The following is a 19,929-nucleotide window of genomic DNA, read 5'->3' as shown; positions in this document are numbered from 1 at the left end:
ATCAGGCACTTTCACAGAGTGTATTGTAGAAGATAGCTTATAGATGGGATTTGAATGTGGCGAGGGAATCTGCATGTGATTATTTAACAGGCATGAATAGCTTGCAGCCATGGCAGGGAATGAGGAGAGTGTACATGTCAGTTCCCCAGAGGGTAAGGTTACACACTGGTTCTGCTACATTGAACGCAGATGTGCACTTCAATGGGATAGGCTACAGAAGCAGACTGGCAGGTATGCACAATGAAATGTTTGGTGCTTTGGCAGGCCTGTCATAAAGTCAGCATGCAATAGGAGCATTAGAGGAGTCAGGCACAAATTTGGCATGTAACTCTGCAAAGAGCTTGAAGTTCATCCTTTGCAACATGAAGTGGTGGACATGGACAATAGCATTAGCACAATTGTGGACCTGCCCATGATGCTTTACATAATGGCTGATGGCTTGACTTCCGACGTAGAGCAAGCAAACACGACTTGATGCCTGTGTGCTGCATTGGAACTCAGATTGCTGTCAATCCTGTCATTGAAGGTCAGCCTACTGCCATGTAAATTTAGAGTGCTGCCATCATGGCTGTGAATATCAGTCTTCAAAGGGGCTCACAGATTATCACAGCAGCCCAATGATCCCACCTGCAACATCATTGTTGGGGCATGCCCCTGGAGGAGTGACAGTGACTGTAGCACATGAAACACTGTCCTGTCTCAGGATTAAAACCTTTATGCCATTTCAACAGTGTTCCTGCTATTGCCTGTCAGCTAGGCAGCCCAGACTATTGCCACCCATGCTGGTCAGTTTGAAACTGGGTCCTCAATGCCCAGAGCGACACAAGGGCATCCTGCAAAGCTATCTGCAGTTCCTCCCCACCCCACTTCCCCCTTGTGAAAGGCAGCAGCTTTCCACCAATTATGCTGCAGCCAATGCGGGGAAGAGCTGCACAGGCACAACAGATAAATGCACATGAAAAACAGGCACTAAGGGAATGTGCAAGTGGAATCAACTGATATTTGCGTGGAATACAATATATTCTGATTTGTAAATTTGGTATGGAATGCTTGCTTTGTGGTGGCTTTTATTTTGCATTGTGGCCAAGACAATCCTGTGATGGTCAGTAACAGGGAAGGTAAAGTAATATAATGTGATTGTGAGTATTGTCCTGTGGTGATCCACTGTGTGCACCTGTATTAGCGGATGTAAGGTAGGTCCTGCACTACAGGTTCGCTGGTAGCCCCTGCCGGCTAGCTCCGCCCACAAGGAGCCGTATAAATATGCGTGACCTCCTCCTGATCAGGTGCTGGTCAGTAGTTGGATGACTCCGGGAGCGTGCCAAAATCTTCCTCGTCCTCTAGCGTGGGCAGGGGAAGGAGGGATGGACCTGGTGGAGCTAATGCTGGGGGAGAGGAGGATGGTGCGTAGGTGGGGAAGTGTGTGGGAGTGGAACCTGAGGGAGCCAGGTCCCTGAGTGAGACTGTATCCTGGCGGCCGTCGGGGAACTCCACATAGGCATACTGGGGGTTGGCGTGGAGCAAGTGTACCCTGTCCACCAAGGGGTCCGCCTTGTGGAGTCAGACATGCCTACGTAGAAGGACCGGTCCTGGAGCTGCGAGCCAAGTCGGGAGCGACACCCCGGATGTGGGCTTCCTAGGGAAGGTAAAAACACGTTCATGGGGTGCGTTACCAGCAAGCTCCGCCCACAAGGAGCCGTATAAATATGCGTGACCTCCTCCTGATCAGCCATTGCGCCAGCTGCAGCAGGAGGCCACACATCTGACTGTAATAAAGCCACAGTTGTACCAATCTGAGTCTTTCGTGCAATTGATCGTGCATCATGTCCTTTTGTGGCCACCATAATTGTCTAAAGGAGCATGTACCAATGGAGTGCAAAAGAAAATGAAGGCATCCATGTTCCAACACAACTTTCAATTTTGCTTTAGAATGTTTCTTACCAAGAATTGGGCAGCACGGTAGCATTGCGGTTAGCACAATTGCTTCAGAGCTCCAGGGTCCCAGGATCGATTCCCGGCTTGGGTCACTGTCTGTGAGGAGTCTGCACATTCTCCCCATGTGTGCCTAGGTTTCCTCCGGGTGCTCCGATTTCCTCCCACAGTCCAAAGATGTGCAGGTTAGGTGGATTGGCCACGCTAAATTGCCCTTATTGTTGGGTGGGGTACTGGGTTATGGGGATAGGGTGGAGGTGTGGACTTGGGTAGTTTGCTCTTTCCAAGAGCCGGTGCAGACTCGATGGGCCGAATGGCCTCCTTCTGCACTGTAAATTCTATGAAAGAACATTAGAGGTAAAGTGTGGGACTGTTGGTGTATGGGAAATTAGGGTTTTATTAACTGGTACCTCAGTCAGATGGATTGTCCATTGTCAGACTGGCCAGGTTGCCCCATCCCTTTCCTTTTCATTTGTTAACTCCTTCCTGCTCCTTCTCCTCAGCTGCTTGCCAAATAGCTGCCTGTGGCCTCATGATTGTGAGGTTGTGCAGACGACCAGAAATCTTGACACTTGCTCTGCCAAGAACTGTACAGCTCCAGGGAGCTTTTAAGCTGCAGAAGCATTTTTTCAGCATGCCAAATGTCTATCATATAAAATGTTGTGTGGCAGCATGTATTTCATTTTATGTATGCTGCTCACCTGTGTATAGTTTGTGTACCAAAGTCATCAGCCATGTTACATAGAATATACATAGAATTTACAGTGCGGAAGGAGGCCATTTGGCCCATCGAGTCTGCACCGGCTCTTGGAAAGAGCATCCTACCCAAGGTTAACACCTCCACCCTATCCCCATAACCCCATAACCCAGTAGCTCCACCCAACACGAAGGGCAATTTTGGACACTAAGGGCAATTTAGCATGGCCAATCCACCTAACCTGCACATCTTTGGACTGCGGGAGGAAACCGGAGTACCCGGAGGAAACCCACGCACACACGGGGAGGATGTGCAGACTCCGCACAGACAGTGACCCAAGCCGGAATCGAACCTGGGACCCTGGAGTTGTGAAGCGATTGTGCTATCCTCAATGTTACCGTGCTGCCCTATTGTTGTCAACAATAACCCTTGTTTGCCTAGTCACCACCATTTGGTTTGCTGTGGTGGCTCAAATGTCGATGGCACAGTGGGCCATTGCAGAATTAAGACATCATGATTGCTGCCAGGATACCAGGTATTGATGAACATGAGACACTGTGTATGATCACATGTGGACAGGATGTTGAGGAACAGATCCTTTCATTTGCCTGTTTGGGTTTCAGTAATGCAACCCCGTACTAACTGGCTTGCCATAGTCATGTCATTCTGCCATGAGGCACTCTGACTCTGGAGGCAGACATCTTAAGGTCGGTTCAATAAAGATCTCTCACTGAATGCATACTATATGAAGACTGTTGTCCTCAAAAAATGCCAAAAAAGACAAAGAAATCAGAAAAAGGCTGCAAGTGAGACACAGCTCAGAAGGGCACACAAAATGTTCAAATCTGCAAACAAGCTGCTAAAAAGGATAAAGGCTGCAAGTAAACACTGAGTGATTAAAAAATGGCTGCAACAAATTTTCCAATACCATCACCAGTAACATTAGATGGTGATGCATGGCAAACCTGGCAGTTTTGCCATTTTACAATGGCAAAACTATCAGCTGGAGCATGCTTAATTAATAAGCCTGAACCAATAAGAGCAGCTACACTCCTAACACTCCCAGGTAAGGACTGCTACAACATGCATACTCTAAATCTAACGAGCAAAGAAAAAAGACAAGAGAAGCCTTGAATGAACACATTGAACCCCAAGTGAATGTTACATATGAATGTTATGCATTCAACACTAGAGTTCAGAGTTAAAACAAGACAATTGAACAGAATGTCATGGCAGTAATGCAGCTAGCAGAATCATGGGAATTTGGGCAGATAAAAGTGATCAGATTAAAGGTAAATTTGTCCTCGGTACCTCAAGTGAGAGAAAGCGCTGAAAAATTAGAATCTGACATTAAAGAAAGCAATCGACATGTGTCAAAATGCGGGTGTCGTGAAACATCAACTAGGGCATATGTATGGCACACCATATCAGGAGATACATTATGTTGAGTGACACTCTAAACCAAAAGAGCAGAGCAATCACAGACAAAGAGCAGGATGTCAATACTGCAGAGGGCAGCATGCACAGGAAAAGGACTGTCCAGCATGGGGAATGCAGTGTTTTAACTGCAAGAAGAAAAATAATTTCACATACAATTGCTTATCCTGGAAAAAAAAATAAGCCCTTACAGATGGCGACCGGAGAGAATTTAGTAGTCAAGTCTGAGAGATAACTATACACAATACAACAGGCTGGTTCAGTCAATTTTGTAGGAAACAAATGGTTTGTGATTGTTACCATGATAACCTTGGAGGGAGAGTAGCAAGCCAACAAGAAGTGTCAGGTAGGAACTGGTGTGTCATACAACTGAATGAACTTCACAGATGTGTGTGAAGTGGCTCAACATGGTGATCTGAAAATGAAGCCCTCAAAGTTAAGATTGAGACTATACCGAGAGGACAAATTAGTCTGACAGTCCAATGCAATGGCACAAAGGATGTTCTTGAGTTCCAGATCATAGATGGGATGCAATGGCAACTCATCTCAGCTGAAGCAAGTCTAAAGCTTGGGCTGGTAACCCTGAACATGCCAACAGAGAAAGGGCAACAGAAAACTTTGAAGAAACAGCAGAAAGAGACCCCAGAGAAAGAGGATGGAGGCCCCAGAGAGAGGGAGACATCATTCAAGTAACCACAAGATGGTTACTGACCACATGAGTTCGATGAAATACATGAGCTATGGGTAAATGTTCTACAGGAAAATATCCCCATCAGAGTTGAACTGAGAGAGTTGAAGGGCAAGATTCCAGTTGAGTATATAGCCTTGAAAATGCTCAATAAATTGAAGTCTTCAATGAACCAAGCTGTGTGAGATCTGGCCAAACAAATTTTGGGGACAACACAAAAGTACCAGAAGGAAAGAATGACCCACAATTCAAAATTGGAAACTCACAGCGGGAGTTGAAAGAAATCTACCAGATATACAGGCACAACCAATATGTGCTCAATTAGCTAGGCTGTTGCTCCACAGCAATTGGCCGGCCAAACAGAAGACATCCCAGCAGCTGTACTGAGTACAGAACTAGCCATCAATGCCAGAGCTCTATGAGTCCCCAACAGTTTTGATGGAACAACAGTCACCAAGGGCCACAGGCACAAAACTCTCCGGACAAAGAACGTCACCCAGAAGAACAGCCAATGTCAATATGGACGTGTACCATTAAGAGGTCTGCACAATTTAAACACTGCATGTGCAATGCATGTGTAGAAACTGACTAGTAGAATAAATAGTTGTCAATGAAATAGGTATATACAATGAAAGAACAAAGAACAAATAAAAGTACAGCACAAGAACAGGTCCTTCGGCCCTCCAGGTCTGCGCCAACCTTGCTGCCCGTCTAATCTAAAACTTTCTACACTTCCGGAGTCCATGTCCCTCTATTGCCATCCTATTCATGTATTTGTCAAGACGCCCCTGAAACGTCACTATTGTACCTGCTTCCACCACCTCCTCCAGCAGTGAGTTCCAGGCACCCACTACCGTTTGTGTAAAGAATTTCCCTCGCACATCTCTAAACTTTTCCCCATAAACCTATGTCCCCATGTAATTGACTCTTCTACCCTGGGAAAAAGCTTCTGACTATCCATTCTGTCCATGTCCCTCATAATTTTGTAGACTTCTATCAAGTCGTCCCTCAATCTCTGTCGTTCCAGTGAGAACAAACCAGGTTTATCCAACCCCTCTTCATAGCTAATGCCCTCCATACCAGGCAACATCCTGGCAAATCTCTTCTGTACCCTCTCCAAAGGATACGACGGTTGTTGAGTATTGTTCTTTCCCCCTCTCCTGTGTGCAAGTCAGAGGTGATTGTATCCATGGATCACCGAGAAAGTGTTTGATAGGGTGGAGTGGGATACCTTTGAGATTCTTGGGAGATTTGGTTTTGGGCAAAAGTTCATTTTGTGGGTTTGATTAGTGATTAAGACCCCCATGGCTAGGGTCCGCACTAATGCCTTGAGCTCGGGGTATATTTTGTTCAACAGAGGTACGAGATAGGGATGTCCATTGTCTACGCTTTTGTTTGCCTTTGCGACTGAACCATTGGCCATAGCATTGAGATCTTCCTATAAGTGGAAGGGAATAAGACAGAGAGGGAGGGAAGATAGGGTATCTTTGTATGCAGATGGCCTGCTCCTTTATATTATGTATCCAGTCTCCATTGTGGATGAGATATTGAAGCTACCTAGGAGCTATGGCTCTTTTTCTGGGTCTAAGTTGAATCTGAATAAGAGTGAATACTTTCCGGTCAATCCCCCAGGAACGGGAGCCAATCTGGGGGTGTTACATTTGTCTTGCCAGATCTAGCTTTCGTTATCTGGGAATCCAGATGGCGCATGATTGTGCCTCACTGTATGAATTGAACTGTGCTAGTCTGGTGAGTGGGGTTAAATCTGACTTGCAAAAGTGGAATATCCCCCTGCCCTTGGCAGCAGGGTCCAGATTATTCAAATAAATATCCTCCCAAGGTTTTTATTTAATTTTCATATCTCCCCAAGTTCTTTTTTGTAAGGGTTAACAAGTTGGTGTTTTCCTTTGGGTGGACAAGACACCAAGGATCCTTAGGAAATTTCTCCAGAAAGATAGACAGTTGGGGGGAAGAGGGGAGGAGGGTTTAGTGTTCCAATATTTGTTAATCATTTATTGGGCGGCCAACATTGAGAAGGTTGGGGTGGGTTAGCGATCCGATTACCTTATGGGGACAGATGGAGGTGAGCTCTTGTAAGGGCTCTAGCTTGGGTACCTTGATAACTGCCTTGCTTCCATTCTCCTTTGTGAGGTTTTCTTCGAAGCCGATGCTGGTGTCTACTATGAGGATATGAAAGCAATTTAGACAACATTTTCACCTTAACTCCATGCCGTTATTGACACTTATCTGTGGTAACCATCTTTTTGCACCGTCGAGTTTAGACTCGATGTTTAGGTCATAGGACGGGAAGGGTCTTAAGTGGTTTGGGGGTTTGCGAGTTGGTGCATAACTTGGGCAACTCGCAGTCATCCAACATTGTGCATGCAAATTGTCTTTTGTTTTCTGGGGAAAAGGGGACGTTTATCATTTTTTATATGAAAAGGGGGATGTTTGGGTTTTGAAAATGTAATCCTGCACTGACTAACTGGCTTGCCATAATCATGTGATCTGCCACAAGGCACTCTGTCTCTGGAGGCAGACATCTTAAAGTTGGTTCAATAATGACCCCACACTCATTACACACTATTGAAGAATGCTGTTCTTATAATTGAAACATTGCTGTCCATTTCAGAATTTCTTTTTTTTTAAATTTAGAGTACCCAATTCATTTTTTCCAATTAAGGGGCAATTTAGCATGGCCAATCCACCTAGCCTACACATCTTTGGGCTGTGGGGACGAAACCCACGCAAACACGGGGAGATTGTGCAAACTCCACACGGACAGTGGCCCAGAACCCGGATCGAATCTGGGACCTCGGCGCTGTGAGGCTGCAGGTCTAACCCACTGTGCCACCGTGCTGCCCTGTACATTTCAGAATTGACATATGGCACTGGCAAAGAAATGCTTGTGTTCAAGCAATGGTAACCCTGCACCATGGGGAAGCTGAGTTTGCTTCACCTGCTGCTGTCAGGCAAGACGGAATGAAATGCAGTCACCCATTTTTGAATAGAGAGTCTCAGTGATCTCCAGTATATAATAATGGGTGGCAACCTGCAGGATACTGCAAAATAACTCATTGCCCATAGACATTAGCAACATTAAAGAATTTGAGAAAGCAACAAACGTTTGTACAATTATAGAAACAGCCAGTAGAAATGAATCAGCAACTCAGTGGAAATTAATCAGAAACTAAATTGAAGTTATTTGACAATTCCTTTTAATAGCATTGGGGGTAGTCTTTCATGCTGCTGAACACATACTCAGCTATATCTGGTTTTGGATATAGGAACAAGGAGTAGGAATAGGCTATTCAGCACTTTGAGCTTGCTCCACCATTTAATAAGATCGTGACTGATATGGTAGTAACATGAGTGACCGTGGTGGTCTAAATGGCATCTGTGACTTGTGCACACATTCCTGGTGTGATTTGCATAGATCATAGAATTTGCAGTGCAGAAGGAGGCCATTCGGCCCATCGAGTCTGCACCGGCTCTTGGAAAGAGCACCCTACTCAAGGTCAACACCTCCATCCTATAACCCAGTAACCCCACCCAACACTAAGGGCAATTTTGGACATTAAGGGCAATTTAGCATGGCCAATCCATCTAACCTGCACATCGTTGGACTATGGGAGGAAACCGGAGCACACACAGGGAGGATGTGTAGACTCCACACAGCAGTGACCCAAGCCGGAATCGAACCTGGAACCCTGGAGCTGTGAAGCAATTGTGCTATCCACAATGCTACCGTGCTGCCCATAGGACATGGTGTCAGTAACAGTGTTCTTCATGCTTAGTGCACAGTGGAGGCATCGGCATTCCACCTACCCCCCATAACCTTTCACCCCCTTTCGTGCCAAGAATCTATCCACCACTACCTTAAAAAACTCAAGAGACCTTCCACCACCTTTTCAGGAAGGAAGTTCCAAAGACTCACCAGATTTTTATATTGAATTCAAAATTCACCATCTGCAATGGTGGGGTTTGAACACGCGTCTCCAGATTACTAGTCCAGTGACAATACCATTATGCCACTGCCTCTCACAAGATATAGCATTATTAGCTAATTTGTTGAGTACAAAAACGGCAGCTCTGACCTCAAATAAGAGTCCCACAGTTGCCTACTCTCCAGCCTTCACTGTGCACTAAGCACCAAGAACACTCGTACTGACACCATGTCCTGTGCAAATCGCACCAAGAATGTGTGCACAAGTCACAGATGCCATTTAGACCACCAAGATCACTCATGTCAGAAAATTGATCCAAATACTTCCTAACAATCTAAGCTGGAACACTTCATAGATATGCTGTCCACATCAACTTAATCACATTTTAAACATCGTTTGGTGTCATAGCCCTCACGGAGAATCCATCATTAATCTCCTACCACCTGGGGCTCGGTATGAGCAAAGATTAAAAACAGGCCCAGATCAGGGCCTGGTGAGATAAGTCCTCACAGCTAGGATGGCACTGGGAGTGAAATGATGCGTTATGTAAGCCCTTGTAAATAAATCTATATTACGTTTACCGTCGGCCTTCTCTACGTCATTATAGTTGGGAACTATATAACTTTAGATTCTCCGTGGACTTTGCCTTTAAATTGACTTGCAAAGCGCAAATACTGTCTGAGATGCTTGTCTTTGTAGCTCCGCCCAATCTGCTGTTTGCAGCTGTTAACCCTTAGTAACAGACTAATAGACAATAGACAAAGGCAGGCACGGCAAACCGTGTCTTTAGTGTGCAGTAGGCAATGCATATCTTCTGCTGTTAACTGTCTTCAGTCTTTGAGTTCTTGGCAAGATTTTAAATTCACCTCGTTGCACTTCACAAAGTTCCTGTATTGAATGCACTTGGCTGGCTTTATCCAGTTACGTACGTTGACATCACAAAGTTCATGCAGCTCTTAGGATAAAATCCCACTTTAAAAATTCCCCCCAAAATGGTTCAAAGTTCAAATTAAAGAAACTAATAAACCCCACTATTTTGGATAGAGGAGCGCTAAATTCTGACCAAATCTGTTTATGAAATTCCAATATGCAATCTGTAATCAGTCAAAGAGCAACAAAATAAACTCTCACTCCATGAACGGCCCATATTAAAAAGGTTGGATTGGAATCTACCATTTCTATTTAGGGTTTATTAAATGCTTCAATTCACATTTGGAATGTCTCAGATATCGTGGTCCGAATGAAGTCAGTGCCTGGGCCAAACCATTCACACCAGGACAGCAGTACAACATTGAATGAAATGTGATTAACTTGCCTGATTCATCAACAATGAAACCGAGCACAGAAACAGATGCTTTCACTATCAAAGTTTTGTGGACAAACATCTTAATAACTGAGCACTATTGAATGTAATGAAAACCTTCTTTGAGTTTTCTGTGAATTCGGCCGACAAATGAATCAATGACATTTGGTTTGAATTTCTACTGGAATTATCAAAACACGGTAGCCAGAAATTCCTCACTTCAGGATAGTAGCTCAGTCTGCTCTTTGGCAAAACAATATTAATGTCTGGAAGATTCCCCTAAGTCTATATCTTAATTTATAGCTTAATGATTTAACCATCAGTCACCATTTTACGGCCATAGTTTTTGTCACTGCTTTGCACGTATTCAATCTGACATTAACATTTTAAAGTAGAATTATTTGTTTCCAATTTGTATTAATCTGGATGTAACAGTATCTAAATGCAAGTTTACTTGTGACAATAAAGATTATTATTATTATATTTACAGATCGTTTATTAGAGAATTTTATTACTTTCTAAACAAAGAGTAATAACAATGGATTGGAGGGGCGGTAGCTGAAAAAAAACTTCAGAGAATCATCCAGACTGCGGAATTAGATTTAGGGATGGGGTTCGATCCAAAATTGCAATAGAGCAGAGGAAGTAATAGCTTGCACTACTTCCAAACATTAGAGCTAAACTTTCGCAGAGAGAAAAATGTAATACGACCCTTCAGTGATTTACTCTGAAGCACGCTGTTCTGCGTTTGCAGATTTCTTGAAGCCCCTGGCAGTGAAAGTGTCCTGGACAATGTATCTCGATAATATACCCCTCCCACTCCTTTCTCGGCCTTTGCATAAACACATCTGCGTTTTGGCTGAAGCCTCTTGAGGGAAATGCAGGGAAGTACAAATTTCCGGCTGTTTTCTTGGCATCTGTTAGTGCATTTTCTAAATCTGCCACTGTCCAAAGTTTCTTGTTTGTGTCTTGGTACTTGCAGGACTGCGAGACTCAACAATTAGGGGCACTGTTTAGAGTATAATTCTGAAGAGACGGTTGGGAGTGGGGGGGGGGGGGGGGGTGGTCAATCTCTGTTGATGTTGGCCGCCAAGATTTCTCTTCAAAACCGGAGGGGATTTAATTGTATTTCCAAATGCAGTCTGCGAAAGAAGTTAACTGAGTGCTTTCATCTTTTTGCAAAGGATAGATGGACGAAACCATCTGCTTGTGTTGCCATCGCTCGATCTCTCGTCTCAATCGGAAGGCTTAGATCAGGCAAAACCCCTGCAAGGAAGAGGGAATGCAAGGGATAATAAAAGCCAAGGCAGCTGACCATTGGGGATGGAAAGTTTATGGATGGTCTGGCTGATGTTTCTTTGTTTGATCTGTTCTGCTGAATCTTTTTGTCCCGAGCAATGTGACTGCCAGCATCACAATCTCCTCTGTACAAATCGAGGTCTCCGCACTGTTCCGGAAGCCCAGCAAAATGCTGCGGACGTCCTGACTTACAGCCTAGGGGGCAACTTTATCAGCAATATCTCGGAGCGCGACTTCGCTCATTTCACCAGGTTGCTTCGATTGGATTTACAGTACAATAAGATTCAGCATATTCACCCGAAAACTTTTGAACAACTTTCGAGACTGGAGGAGCTGTACTTGGGTAACAACATAATCTCGAGCCTGCCTGCCAATGTTTTTAATGATCTCCGGAGACTGAGGCTTTTAAACATGAATAACAATAGTCTGAGGAAGGTGAATCAAAATGTCTTTTCACATCTACATAATTTAATTAAGCTGAGACTTGACGGCAACTCTTTGGAAATCTTACAGGATGCAGCTTTTAAACATTTGGGAAACCTCCTTTACCTGCGGTTAGAGTCGAACAAGATCCATACCATTAGTGGGAATACTTTTCTAAATTTAAGGAAGCTTACCTATTTAAACCTCGCCAGGAACAACCAGACTTCCATACACAGCAGCGCCGTGTTCGTCCACCTCAGATCACTGACCACTTTGATCCTTGACGAAAATAATGTCAAATATCTCGGAAACCGAGTTTTCCAAATGCTACAGAAACTCTCCAGACTGTCCCTCAGTAAGAATAAAGTGTCCTACATTGCCACTGAAGCCTTTGGAGGTCTGAGTGGGCTGAAGGAGCTGCTCCTCAATGGCAACTTACTGAGGGAAATTCCAAACAAACTGCTGGACCCTTTAGGGAGGTTGGAGCAGTTAGATGTCAGCCATAACCACATCAGCAGTGTCCATCCACAGGCGTTTAAACAGTTGACAGCTCTCAAGGTGCTCAAACTGAAAAGCAATCGCCTCACACATTTACCTGGAGAAACCTTTGCGTTTAGCAGCTCCCTATATAGCCTCGATCTGAGTGATAATAACTGGACGTGCAACTGCCGGCTCAAAGGTTTAAAACGGTGGATGAGCTTGGCACATGACCAGGGAAGGCTGCTCACTATTTTCGTTCGGTGTAATAACCCCCCTGTTTTGAATGGAAGGTATCTTGATTATTTGACTGACTCTGAGATGCAAGCTGCAGGCAGAGCTGACCTCTGCTACACTCATAAGGCACAGTCCTTGTCAAACTTTTCTCAAGGTGCTCCAGATGACATGGCGCTGGCCGTGGGCCAAGTCGATGTTCAGTCAGACCAAGAGCGTTCCCTGGACCCAGACAAAATGCAGACTGAAAAAAACATGCACCAACAAGGAGTCGACCGTCGGCAGAAGGCACCTTCTTTGCCGACAATGGTTCCCAGCCTCCGGCCTAGGAATAAACACACGGTTCTACAACCTAAACCGACCAAAGAAGTGGCAGCCAGTTCGAGCCTGGGGAGTGTTGAAGAAGGCCCACCATCACAGACAGTGGCACGGGAGGCCTTGGAAGCCTTCACTCCTCACTCTACTCTCCTGGTCACATCCAAATCAGAGCGTTATTATCTCCTAAAATCGAAGGACAAGTTGGCTCAGAAACCCCTGATAACAGATCCCTGTGAGTTTAATAAGTTCTACATTACCAACTTAACAGTGGATGAGGTCACCTCGTCCACGGCCACCGTCAGGTGGAAGGTAGCTCACCCTGGCTTCAGAAATGCTGTGCACTTCCGTGTGCTTTTTGACAGGTTTGGCCAATCAGTTACCTTTCCTCGCTTCATATATGTCAAGGATAGATTGGAATGGGTCACTCTGAGGGAGCTGCAGCAGGAGACGCCTTACATCGTGTGTCTGGAGAGTGTCATCTCTGACCACGTGTGCCAAGTGGCTTCCCGCGACCACTGCCTGGGGGTCCTCACCTTGCCGCTAAAGAAAGGGGCTCTTGGTGTGCAGCATTTCATTTTGATTTTATCCGCTGCCAACGCTTTCCTGGTCTTCCTTGGTCTCACAATCTGGATGTCCAGAGTACTGAGGAAACTACGAAGGAAGAGAAACCCAGTCAGTGTGCGCCGGATGTACTCCACTCGGCGTCCGCTGCGCTCCATGGGCTCAGGGATTTCGGCGGGAGACTGCGGAGGTTTCCAGTCAGGCAGGTCACGCTCAGTCATGTATCAGCTCAATGAGGCTGACCTAATGGACTTCCAGTCAGATCGCCTCATGGACATCAATTTGAGGAGGGAAGACATTGGCCAACGATATGCTGATTAGTGCTCCCAGCCAAGAATGTTATTGCAAGTGGATGGTAAAACCAAAACAAAAACCTGATGTCCTATTGGTCTGATAGCAGCATCATCCCGATTGGCTGAGAAATATTCTAAACCATGCAACAACCCAGACTTTTGCTGGAGTGCCGCTGGTCTAATAGCAATAACAGTATCAACCAAGTCTGTTAGTTTGGGCTTGATAAGGAAAGGATTCACATTGATAATGCGTCTTCAGGCTCCCCCAAGGCACTTGGCAGCCAATGAAAAACGTTTGAAGTGTCATCACGGTTATAATGTAGGGGATACTGCAGCACCAGGATGAAATAAATAACCGAAAATCTGTTTCTATGATGGTGGTTGTGGGACAATTATGAACCCAGAAAGGTGTCATGGGATCTTTTCCATCCTCCTGAGAAGTTAATCGCGGCCTGAGTTAAAGTACTGATCTGAAAAGCAGCATCTCAGACAATGCTTGGCTCCCTCACTGCTGCACTGGTGTGTCATCCAAAATCTATGGCCCTGAATCTCTGAATTGGGACTTAAATCCACAAATCCTCTGACTTCCAGGCAAGAGCTGGGTACCGAGGGAAGTCTGACACTTTTGAAGTAAGATGATGACCACACTTTAGTTTTTTCTGTACCAAAGCCAATCCATCAAACTGAAACTAAGTCTGCCTAACTTTTTTATTCATTGCTATCTTCACAGTTAATTATCATTTTTTATATTACACTGACACCTCTCCTGTCCTGGAACAAGTCTTTTCTGGATTTCAGAATTTTCTGGATTATAGAATGATGTTAGAATCCACAAGTGTGTGAACCGGTAAACATCACAGAGATAAATATTTGTCTGAAATATCAAAACGGTGAAAAACCATTATATATCAGTAATAAAAATTGTTTAACTGATCCAAATGCTGTATCTTTCTGCTCCCAGAATATTGTACTAAATGATGCCAATGACCTTAAGAGAATGCTTGGGTCTGCTCAAACAATTTCTGGACAACTGGTGCTTCTGAATAATACATTTCCGGACTGGACGGTGTACTGTGTAGTACTATAAAGGGTACTTCAAAACAACTTGCAAAATTGATCATTTTAGATAAGAATTTTAGAGGGTAGTCATCTCCTGTGTTAAGAAAAGTAATGGATGGCCATTTTTACAATGCATACGTTCCTGCAATAATTTGTTTTCAGGATTGGCTATAACCAAGTGATAAAATAATTTTACGTTACAAAATACACAATCTCTTCAATGATTTATCTCGCTTCAAAGACAAGCCAATGAACTTGCCTTATCTGTCATTTTCTGCCCAATTAGAGGTTTTTATTCCATGGAAATTGAATGAATAGTATTTTTACACATAAATTAGTAATTGTGATGTACTTTAAAGGCATATACACTGTACTGCCAAATTCCCACAGAATGTGTATGTATCTATGTATCAATCTACATGATTCTTTTCCAACGATCTGTCATATTTCAAAATATTGTAAGAATGACAAAAAGAAAATAAATAGTTTTGTGCTGCTTTCCTCTGATGTGGAACTAAACATTTGCAATCATCTTCAGATCTGTAAATTTCCTTCACAACTCAACTGATTGACCTCAGATTCTATTTAGTTATAGCAAATTAACTTTATTTTCTTACTTAGAGAGACAAGGCGTAGCTTGAATAGTTGCATTTTAGCAGCAGAAAGAATCACACAGCCATTTAGTCCATTATGCTTGTGCTAGTTCTTTGAAAGAGTTATACAATTAGTTGGGAGCTACTATGAATTTGCTTCCTCCACCCTTTTAGACCATGCATTTTGAGTAATAACTTGCTGCGTGGAAAGAAAGTCTCCTCAGCCCATTCCTGGTTCTTTTGTTACTTACCATAATTCTATGTTCTCTGGTTTCTGACTCACCTGCCATTGGAAACTTGTTTCTTTTAATTTTCTCAATCAAGACCCCTCATAATTTTGAACACATCTCTTAAACTTCCCATATTGATTTTAAAGTGCTTGTAATGGCTGTACATTGTTTTGATCTATTATAGGGGCTTTTGACAGCACACATTTTTCTTTAACAAGATATTCTAGATGTTGAAAATTTGAAATAAAAACTGAAAATACTGGAAATGATCAGCAGTTGTTGGCACTGATGCCTCACAGCGCCAGGGACCCAGGTTTGATTACAACCTCGGGTGACTGTGTGGAGTTGCACTTTCCCCCTGTGACTGCATGGGTTTCCTCCAAGTGCTCCTTTTTCTTCGCAGTCCAAAGATGTGCAGGTTAGGTGGATTGGCCATGCCCCTCAGGGTGGGGTTGCAGGAATAAGACGGATATTGGGCCTAGGTAGGGTGGTCTCTTAGAGGGTCGGTGCAGACTCAATGGGCCGAATGGCCTCCTTCTGCACTGTCGGGATTCTATGAATATATGTAGAGAGAGAAAAACAGAGTTCATGTTTTAGGTCAATAACCTTTCATCAGGTGATTAGATAATCGACCTAAAATGTTAATTATGTTTCTCTCCACAGATGCTGCCGGACTAATTTTCCACCATTTCATGTTTTATTTTAGCACAACTTTCTTATTTTTGTATTCTATTCCTTTATTTATGAAGTCCAGGATCCCAGATGCTCTTTAACGTTCTTATCAACTTAAATGCTACCATGCATGGTGCGAAATATAGAGCTACTGGGTGCAGCACCCTTTGTATCATGAGCAACACCGCTTGGCTAGTTTTACCAAACAATTTCTGTCATATTAGCCACTTTGTGAACTCATTGTATCCATTATATTCAAAAGAATGCTTTTAATTTTGCACTTAGAATTTCTCATGTGGATTAGATATATAGGACACTGACAAATCAATGAAAACTATTGCATTTTTATCTAGTAACATATGTTATTTTTGTGATATGTATGTTTGTACATTGGTACTTATCACAGGACACAGGAAATGACCTGATTGTTACTGGCAACCACAGAAAATGTTGGTTTGAAGTATTTCAATAAAATGTGTGAGCATTGGGACTACATGGCTTCTGAAAACTGAATCAGTGAGCAAATGTCAGCAGAATTCTTTTGATTAGTTGACTCGTGCTGAATTTCAAACACTCTATAGTGTTTAAAACCAGTTGCTTTGAATAAACTACCAAAAAAACAATCATCGTGAGTAGTGAGTAACTGCATTGCAATGGTAATTTCAATGTAATTATTTATTTCCATTTTGCACCAGAATAGTTTGATACCTGAATGTATCAAAGAGGAAAAGACCAGTAAACTGTGCATTTGATCATGTGCTTAAATAACCGGTTAATTGTGAAAAGGAATTTCAGTCAAACAAGTTAAGTTCAGTCCAGTCTGGTTAAAAGCTAATTTAGTTAACAGTTCAGGAAATGGGAGATATTTGGGCACTAATCAGTGTTCCTGTGTTAATTATCTGTTAAAAATATTTTGATTGACAATTAGGAGAAGTTGCTGCTCACCGGCACTTAAGGTATTATAGCAGTTACTTAGCTCGAGGGTAACTTCCTTATAGTTTGTTGCAATGTGACATGTCATGGAATGATAGAATTTACAGTGCAGAAGGAGGCCATTCCGCCCATTAAGACTGCACCAGCTCTGGGAAAGAGCACTCGACTTAAGCCCACGCCTCCACCCTATCCCCGTAACCCAGTAACCCCATGTAATCTTTTGGACATGAAGGGACAATTTAGCATTTTTTGGAGAGGTGAAAATTGATGAAGGAAGGGCTGTGGGTGTCGTTTATATGGATTTTAATGAGGCATTTAACAAGGTCCCACATGGTAGACTGGTACAAAAACTAAAATCACATGTGATTCAGGTGGGCTGGCTAGATGGATACAGAACTGACTTGGTTATAGAAGATGGAGATTAGCGGTGGAAGGCTGTTTTTCAGAATGGAGATCTGTAGCAATTGGTGTTCAGCAGGGATCAGTGCTGAGACCTCTTGTTTGTAGTATATATAAATGATCTGGAGGAAAATACAGGTGGTCTGATGAGTAAGTTTGCGGATGACATGAAGATTGGCAGAGTTTCTGATAGTGCCGAGGATTGTCAGAGGATACAACAGGATGTAGATAGATTTGAGACTTGGGCACAGAAATGGCAGATGGAATTTAATCTGGAAAAATGCGAGGCAATGCATTTTGGAGGATCAAATCTAGGTACAAATTATACTGGAAATTGCAGAACCCTTCGGAACATTAACATACAGAGGGATCTAGTCGTGCAGGTCCACAGTTCCCTAAAAGTGGCAACACAGGTGGCCATGGTGATAAAGAAAGCTATGGCAGGCTTGCCTTCATCAGCCAGGGCATTGAGTACTAGAGTTGGGAAATCATGTTGCAGCTATATAATACCTTGGTTCGGCCGCATTTGGAGTGTTGGTGCAGTTCTGGTCACCACATTATCAAAAGGACATGTGTTAGATGTTTAGCTGCTGTTGTATAAAGAGTCAAAGGTACTGCTCCTTTTACAAACAACTTTTTGTTCCCTGTAACAGACTCTGCACAAAACTATATCTTTGCATCACCTGACACAAAGGCCACCTGAAGCTGCGTTACATATCAGTGTCAATTATTGCATACTTAACATAAATGAGACAACTAATTGGAATGTCTCAACCCATTACTTAACAGTCTCCCCTTCCTTGGAGAAAAAATAATAATTTGGCGAAAACAAAATTACAAGAAACTCAAAAACACACACGCAATTTCCCCCCTTCATTTTTTTTTCATTTTCTTTTTGGAAGAAACAAGAAACAGTCACAGAAACAGGTGTCCTTCATTAACAATATCCAAAAGTTTCTGTGAGCTAGCCCCTCTTTGTAAAACAGTCTGACAATTGATAGCTACTGTCGACCCATTTAATTTTTGCTATTTCCCCTCTGTCCAACATCTGCTTCAAACTTGCGATGTCTATCCTTAAACTTTTTTCATTTCCACTTTTTGTAGAGTGCACATATTCCCATAGGGATTTATTGGCAATGTGACATATTACCCAAATCCCCTAATCCCAAAATTTCTGTCAATATCTGAGATCTATAAAAGGCCATATCCACCACCTCTACAAGGCTTAATGTCCCAGCAGCCAAAGTGCTTTTGACCACTCCTTATTTTCCTTGTTTCCCACACAAGAGGGCAACATTTACCATTGTTCTCCACAACGAAAATTATAAAACCTCCTGCGCTTGAAACTCCATCACATAAATTTGCATAGGACGCATCACTATAAACTATGAGTTTCAAGTGCCTACGATCACCTAAAACCGGGAACCTCAAAACACACTCCTGCACTTTTAGTTTGATCAACACTTTATTTGCTCTTATTATGTCTTCCACTTTGGGATCATTCATTTGTGTACTCAACTCTAAGACATCAAAACTCATGTCCGGTCTAGTCTGTCTACCTAACAAATTCAGTTGCTCAATTAAACTTTGCAGTTGCTCTTTTTCCATCCTTGAAACCATGGTGTCTTTTTCTGAAACCCGGTCACGACTAATTGCTATTGGGCTGATGCTTTCGAAATAAGATTGCTGACATAAAGTTGTCCTGAATTAGTCTGTCCGATTTCCAGTCCAATATATTTAAATGCGCCAGAAGCCTGACTTCCAACCCTGAATTCTTTCCTCTAACCAGAGATTACAATAGCTTTGAAATCACTAGTCCCACCCCACAAAAAATCATCGACATGCATCATAAAGATGCCAGAAAGATTTCATTTATAGTGCCGTAAAACATTGCCGGATCTGCTTTCAACTGACAGATCCAGTTCCAGTTTCAACTGGCAGATAAAGTTAGGCTAACTTTAACAAAACTGACCTTACCGAAATGTACCAGACTGTAGACGCCTCAATCAATCCACATACACATTTGTTCAACTTCCAGAGTACCCCTTCTGTGTTAGCTGCCTCTTTAGGAGGAAGGAGAAAAATGTCTCACTGGAGCTGATGACCCTGCAAAAAGGCAGCTTTTATATCTATAGATTTGCATTCTCATGCCTTTGTGGCTAATAGAGCCAAGAATATCTTTAAAATAACCTTTCCTGCCGTATGTGAATCTACCCTGAAATCCTGATCTTGCCACAAGCCATGCCTTTGCCTTATAAGTTCCATCCGGAAGAACCTTTTCCTTGCAAATCCATCTGTGGAGTAGAGCTCTTTGTCCCCTATCTGGTACTTCCATGTATACCCCAAATTCACTCCAACTATGCAGTTCTTGCTGTTTGGCATCTTTGAAAACTTTCTCATCAAATTTATTGGAAGCCACCAAAATCTCACGTGC

General features: G+C 43.1%; 1 protein-coding gene across 1 annotated transcript; it reads left to right on the top strand.

The window, feature by feature from the left end:
• The first annotated feature begins 10,642 nt into the window (after positions 1-10,642).
• On the top strand, positions 10,643-15,187 carry tril (TLR4 interactor with leucine-rich repeats). The gene is made up of 2 exons (XM_038797277.1): positions 10,643-10,923; positions 11,189-15,187. The coding sequence occupies exon 2, from the start codon at positions 11,328-11,330 to the stop codon at positions 13,635-13,637; it is 2,310 nt and encodes a 769-aa protein (XP_038653205.1). The 5' UTR covers positions 10,643-10,923; positions 11,189-11,327; the 3' UTR covers positions 13,638-15,187.
• The last annotated feature ends 4,742 nt before the right edge of the window (positions 15,188-19,929 follow it).

The sequence above is a fragment of the Scyliorhinus canicula genome, chromosome 5, assembly GCF_902713615.1.
Source record: "Scyliorhinus canicula chromosome 5, sScyCan1.1, whole genome shotgun sequence".
NCBI classification, from domain to species: domain Eukaryota; kingdom Metazoa; phylum Chordata; class Chondrichthyes; order Carcharhiniformes; family Scyliorhinidae; genus Scyliorhinus; species Scyliorhinus canicula.
Note: the sequence above shows the minus strand (reverse complement) of the source record. Positions and strands in the feature narration are given on the sequence as shown.

Bases quoted from the DNA above. Each gene is read 5' to 3' on its own strand.
- tril (XM_038797277.1), top strand. From the start codon at position 11,328: ATGGAAAGTTTATGGATGGTCTGGCTGATGTTTCTTTGTTTGATCTGT.